Source organism: Numenius arquata, chromosome 23 (genome assembly GCF_964106895.1).
Source record: "Numenius arquata chromosome 23, bNumArq3.hap1.1, whole genome shotgun sequence".
Classification (NCBI taxonomy): Eukaryota; Metazoa; Chordata; class Aves; order Charadriiformes; family Scolopacidae; genus Numenius; species Numenius arquata.
In genome coordinates, this window is record NC_133598.1 from 3,861,418 (window position 1) to 3,867,922 (window position 6,505).

At 51.5% G+C, this 6,505-nt stretch overlaps 1 protein-coding gene across 1 annotated transcript; it reads left to right on the top strand.

Moving 5' to 3' along the window:
- Positions 1–2,742: 2,742 nt before the first annotated feature.
- On the top strand, positions 2,743–5,915 carry LOC141474967 (zona pellucida-binding protein 2-like). The gene is made up of 8 exons (XM_074163066.1): positions 2,743–2,779; positions 2,917–2,976; positions 3,455–3,559; positions 4,119–4,262; positions 4,421–4,633; positions 4,887–4,987; positions 5,292–5,463; positions 5,725–5,915. Exons 1-8 carry the CDS (start codon positions 2,743–2,745, stop codon positions 5,913–5,915), a joined length of 1,023 nt encoding a protein of 340 aa, XP_074019167.1.
- The last annotated feature ends 590 nt before the right edge of the window (positions 5,916–6,505 follow it).

The window sequence follows — 6,505 nt, forward strand, 5'->3', positions numbered from 1 at the left end:
CTTCTCATTCAGTGCTGAAGCTGGTGACCGTTTTGTTTGACAAGTTTAATCTCCACCAGAGACCAAACTTGGGCACCTCTGTTTCCTTGTGAATCTGGACTTAGATGTATCCCAGCCTTAGCCAGGTTTAACTTAATTTCTGGCAATCCAGGTCTCCTCAGTCACACAAAGCCAATTTTAGGGACCAATGTGGGGACACACAGACTGGGAGATCCTGTGCAATCTGCCAGCAGGGGACAGGGAGGGACAGCAGGAACAGTGCTTGTGGGTCTGTGTTCGTGCAGCACAACAGGATGTTGCTTCATCCCTGGGCACTGCTGCAGCTCACATAAGCCAAGGGAAAAGGAAAGGGGAAACCTCCTTGATGCAAAATGCCCTCAAAGCCAGTGTCCCTCCCTCCCAGCCATGTAGGGATGCAGAAACTACTGAGACACTCCTGTATCAATTCTTATATATAAATTGAGTTTGCATCTGAATATAACTCGCATTGCTCTTTTGGAGGGAGGGAGGAAGGTTAATTCCTAGTCAGAACAATAGAGGGAATGACCTTTGTATGTACTTACTGAAGCAGTGGTTCTGCTCACTCCAAGATAAATGAATGAATAACAAATGCTATAAGATGGTAAGAAAGTGAATCTGTATTCTTGGCGTTTTACTACGGATGGCCCACGTTCAGCTTCATACGTGAGCCTGCATTTTGCATTTCAAGCAGGGATCCAAGCTCTTTGCTATGTAAGAAGGGTATCCCTTCTCCTGATGCCACAGCACATGCTCAGTGGCTGCTAAAGACATTTTCTGAGAGCTCACAAACAAATCCTTTAATGAGCTGATGAGTTCAAATGAATGCAAAAATAGGAAATCTCAGAAATGTCACACCTGCCTCAGATCATATTTGTATTTTTAGCCTGCTTCCCTCAGGAAATGAGATCCATGGAGCCATTCAGAGCCTGGCCTGGCTGGCTGCCCTCTTCGTAATAACTTCTGAACACAAGCTTCACTCAAATTTGACAGAGTGGAGATCTCAAAGATACTATCAAGCTCCTACAAGTGAGAAAAAGGAAGTGATCAGGGAGAAAAGCCACAGCTGTGCCATGACTCAGACTGCACTGGGCAGGAGGCAACGCACAGCCCCATACCATACATCGAAAGGAAACCTTCACTCGTTCTGCTCCTCACAGAGTTCTGGTTGTATCCCAAGCAACTTCAGGCCGTATTTGGTTTATTTATGCTAAAACTGTCAAGAGAAACTTGAAAGCTGGGGTGTAGGGGGGTTGCGTGGTTTTTTTCTTTTTAAAGAAACACTATGGATTTGATTCGTCCTATTATTCACCAGGGCAAAGCTTTCTCCATAGGCACAGCCTAAAAACAAACAGCCTCCGGAGATCCTTGCTCAGCCCTGCCCTTTCCTTCAGCTTTCGCCAGGACAGAGGGCTGAGGCTGCTGGTCCTCGCTGGATCTGGTCCCCACCCTCCCGGCCACCAGGCTGGGAAGTGTAAGGTTTTTTCACTGATTTTCTCATGATTTCGTCATTCTGGGAGGACGGGGAAGGAGGGCTGCCTTCGGTTCTCATGATTTTCCCCAAGAATAATTGCTGGTTCTTTCTACCATCTCTAAGTTGTTGCATGTTCTGTAGTTCTGTTTTATCTTAAATGAAGTGGTGGGTGTTTTCTGATTTCTCTTGTGGTTGTTTTTTTTTAACTTGTGCTGTTTTCTCATGTATACTTTTTTTTTTTTTCACAGCCAAATATGATTTGAACATATTTACCCTAAAAGCACTTCTCCCTCCCCCCACACCTCGCCTCCAGAAACCCTGGTACAAGTGAGAAGGAGTTTTTAGCTTTACTCTTCCCAAGTTTATGGCTGGCCAGAAACTATATTTTAGCAGCAGTATATTTTAACTGCTCGGTTTTACTTCTCAATGGACAATCATAGGAACCTAAGTCTCATTTCCAGGACAAACAGGAACATTAAGGAAACACACCCTTTTTAAGAGATTCCAATCTGAACCAAGAGATTGCCTGAAGTGTCCCAGGCTTGAATCCAAACTTCCTGCTGGAAGCTGTGGGCTGAGCTCTTGCTTAGGATGCACCCAAGCTGGCAGAAAGAAAGTCCCTCCTGGTACATGGCCACATCTGGCTCTCCTTTGTGCAGTAACATCTGTCACTTCTCGCTCTGAGACTTTTGGTGTGTGTAATTTCCCCTCAAAACCACAATTTCCTATTTTCTTCAACATATTCGTATTTTTTCAGATATCCTCCACTGCCCGTTCTAGGTATCCTCCATAGAAGGAGACCCTGGATTCTCCTTCTTGATTTATGGGGCAGTCACCCTCAGTCTAGGCGTCTGGGGTTTCCCTGCCTCTTGGTCTGCTAGGATTTCCACCAAAACAGCCTTGCATAGCACTCTCATCATCTATCTCCTCCTCTTTCCCTCTGATCATCTCTCCTACTATGTCTCTCTCACTAGGATGTCCCCAGCTATATTTCCTCTAGTGCATCCTGCCCAGATGGTCCACAGAAGAAGGGCTGTGTTTCCCCCCAAAGCCCAGACCTGATGAGTGTGACCAAGGTGGGCAGGAGACATGACGCTGCCCAGCCTGTCAGCCATCACTAAGGTGACAGGGAGAAGCAGCAGATTCCTCATTGCCATGGTAACAAGATGTTCCACACTGCGCAGCGGGGCAGGATGCTTTGCGCTCCATGCGTCTGGCCAGACCTTGGGGGACCCACAGTGTTGAGGACCATGCAGATCCTGACTTTGGTGCTTTGTAGCTGCTCAGGTGAAAGATTAGTGTAGGGGTTGATATATTCTGCTCTGACTCCTTGGAGGGCCAGCGGGGGCCTTGGAGAGGAGACCAGAGTGAGGTGAGCACCCTCCAAACTAAGCCTGAGTGCTGCCCCTCTGCTTTCCTCCTAGGAAAGGCAGCAGCCCTGCCTTGGAACCTGCCGGCCAACTCCAGCCAAGAATACCAAGCGGGTGAGATCTGCAAAGCTCTCCTGCTGGACCTCCCTGACCCACACGCTCCTCTTTCCTGGGTGAAGCAGTCTCCCCAACCAGCCTGTGCCCGGGCGTTGGTGAGAGAATCCTCTCCTCGCTGCCCACTCTGCCAATGACCTGGGCAGAGGATGTGGCTTCCCAGTCCCAGCCAACACGAGCAGAGACGGCCCAGTCTGACTCTGTGGTCTCCACCACCAGCTCTGCTCACCATAGGCTCACTTCTTGCCACTTATTCCTACAACTCCTGGCGTTTCTCTCCTCTAAGCACATAAACAACCTCAGGTCCCCCTGTAGGATGGTCTCCAGTGGGGCTGAGGCTGTCCACAGGCCATGCAGGCTTCCACCCTGCTCCAGTGGCTTCCCAACCCTCCTCTCCTCCACTCCAAGACTGTATTTTGCAATGCCCTGAAATTCCTCAAATGCATCCCCAGCTTTTATCTCTCTTTCTCTGGCCTAGACCTTGTCTTCATCCACACAGAGAGCAGCCAGTATTCACTGCCCTGCAGCCCTATTGACATTAAGGTGGCTGATCCCACCTACCACTGGGTGCAGGACAGGGCAGGTAAGGTCCCGGCTCCTCTCAGCTGCATGGTCAGGAGCAATCAACTGTGATGGGCTCTGCTACTGTGAGGCAGGAGAGGGGTAGGAGGGGAAACAGCCACCCAAAGAAGAAATAGGTCTGTGGAGAAGGTGAGGGGCACATGAAGACTGGAACCTCATGAGATTGCATGTGTTGGGGGGTGCTGAACACAAAAAGGACATGAGGTTATGGGGTAAAACTGGATGGGGTAATACTTACCCCTTTTTCTGTCCTAATAAGGTCTGAGAGGTTTTGCTAAGATAAGTTTTCAAGCATTCTGGTATTTGCAGACATTTCTGGCAGATGAGAGAGCACTAGGTTTCTTAATTTCTTCTTCCCTCTCCCCCAATCATTTATCAGAGAAGGAAGGGTAAGAGCAGCTTTGGGTGTCCCTTGTAGAGTCTCAGCAGTGGTGTAAAGAGACCAAATCTGGGGCAGTGCAGGACAACATGACAGGACAGCCACCCAGGAACTGGGCCAGCTCAGCATAGGACAGCCAGCTCCTGGCGATCACCATCAACCCCTCTGTCTCCTGCACTAGCCCCCAAGTTGCTTTCGGTCACCAAAGAGGGACATCTCCTCTTCCAACACTTCCAAGCAGGCGACAGTGGGAAGTACTCCTGCACCATCTCCTACAAGAAGCACGGGGTCCCTGTGTCCCAAACATTTCACTACAGCATCTTTGGTGAGTCCAGCGCCACACTAAAAACCCAACAAGGGCAGGAAGGGTGGAGAGGCCACAGGGTGAGAGAAGGGTTGGGACCATACTCAGCTCTCTGGACTAGGGAGCTCTCTCTCAGCAGGGGAGAAGAATGAGGCACCTTTCAGCGTTTTCTCCCACAGGCTACCATGTGCCTGGAGGCCTGGACATTGTGCTGCTCTTCCACAGCACACTCTGTGAGGATAAGTGGACCAAAAAGTTCCTGTGGGATCTGCAGGATAAGTTGAGGCAGCTGGAGATGGAGCAGCACTGCAAAGTCCAGATCACTGCCACCGTCTGCTTCCCCTCGCTCAACAATCCTTCGGATGAGTTCATCATCCAAGTACAGCTAGAAGGTAGAGCCCCAGGCAGAAGCACCACAGCAGAGTCCCCAGGGGACAACGGGAGGGTGGAGTGAGAGGCATTGAGGCACCAAAGTTTGTGCCTACAGGGGGAAGGGGGAGGAGGCACAGGGCTGAAGAGGGAGTATTGAAATTAGGGGCTCTTGGAAGAGAGTGGTGTCTAATGGCTGGATTTGTTCAGGGCTTTGCCCATCTCCTGCTGGAGCTGGGGCTGCCTGAGCTGCACCAGTGACTCTCCTTACTCTAGTGTCCCTCTTTGGGCCTCAATGGGATGAATCCTGCAACTCCCAGAACATGGAGAAGGCCACAGACTGCTACCGCAAAACAGTCCGGCACAACCTCGGGCAGGTAAGCCCTGGGGCCAGCAGCGCAGCAAAGGAGGGAGCGTGGCATGGGGGCTGTGGGGAACTGGGACACTCTCTCCAGGCCCAGGTATCTTCAGCAGTGCTGGAATGAAGAGGAGCACCCCTGAGGGTTTGCTCAGTGTCCCTGGAGCCCAGCAAGATCTCCCAATCATGCTGGTGTGCAGTGCCTGTCCCCCTTGGCTCCCACACCACAGCTCCCACACTATGGCACTGAGCAACAAGGTCTTACCTTCCCTTTTGGACCCTAGCATTGCCCTACTGAGCTCTGCCTGCTCTGCCCTCCCCAGGTCCAACTCGCCATTAACAGATTCTTCAAGGAGCGCAAGTCCTTCCACATCACACGGACTGATACCCCCAGCATCAACTTCACCAACGAGTTTGTCGGCTTCTTAAAGACCAAGCAGTGCAGCGAGGGCTATGGGCAGACCAGGGAGCTGCAAAGATGTCTCGACTGTTGCAGTGAGCCAAGAGTCCACAGCCCTTTGGGTCCCCTCTCTTCTTTCCCCCTGCTTGTCTCTTTGCCTCCCCATGCACAGCTCCAGGGCTCTGGGTCCCTGCTGCTCTCCCCATGCACTCCCAGGCCAGTGGACAGGGTCATTCTGAGCCCTTTAGCATCAGGGCTCAGTCTCCCTGACTGTTTGTGGAATACAGCTATACCAAGCATGCCGTTGCTCAGAAAGGCCTTTCTACATGTCCTTTCCTCAGTTGTATGCCCACCAGGGACATTCAGCCCTCCTAAAGCCAGCCAGTGCTCCCCATGCCCTGCTGGGACCTACAGCCTGATCTACGGGGTGGCATTTTGCACTCCCTGCAAGGACGGCATGATCACCAGGGTGCCGGGTGCCAGCTCCCTCACGGACTGTGTCAAGAAGGACAGGACCCAGCAGGGTACACAGATCATCTGCTACTGAAGCAGGGGAGGGATGGGACTGGGGGACTCTGAACCGAGGGCAAGCACTACAGTGGGACCCCAGAGAAGCTGCCCCAAATAAGTTGGCTGTGGCAACTTCTACAGCCCTTGAGGGTCCCTTTGGAGGTAGGTAGCCTCTAGGAGCTTCCTCCTGAGGCTTTTGCCTCTTCCATCCTCTGACCAAGAGAGCACAGCTCCCTCGCTGCTCCTCACACCAGGCCAATGATGAACAGTCTGATTTCTCTCTCTCCACCTTGGTCTCCTCAACTTGCCTTGAGCTCTGACAACCTCACTGCTAGGAGTCATGTAGGTCACAACATCCCCACCTGTCTCTGGGGATGGGGAGAATTAGCATCAGAATTATCTCCAGGGCCTTCTCACTTTGAGTCAGTCCCACCCATTTCTCTCCCCTCAGTTGACTCCATCGTGCACAGGATCCCAGTCCCGATTCTTATCATCTTGCCAGCAATACTAGCCCTCAACTTTCTCTTCATCCCGTAAGTCTGAGCTCCTTCTCCCATCACGGGACATTTTGGGGATTGTTTGTTGGTGTTGAGTCCCCCAGCTCCACGTTCCTCCTTGGAACAGGAG

Excerpts from the sequence above, each read along its gene's own strand:
- LOC141474967 (XM_074163066.1), top strand. The coding sequence starts at position 2,743 with ATGCAGATCCTGACTTTGGTGCTTTGTAGCTGCTCAG. Across the intron at positions 2,977-3,454 it reads CAGCCAAGAATACCAAGCGG|ACCTTGTCTTCATCCACACA; the intron begins GTGAGATCTGCA and ends TCTCTGGCCTAG. Across the intron at positions 3,560-4,118 it reads CTGGGTGCAGGACAGGGCAG|CCCCCAAGTTGCTTTCGGTC; the intron begins GTAAGGTCCCGG and ends CTCCTGCACTAG.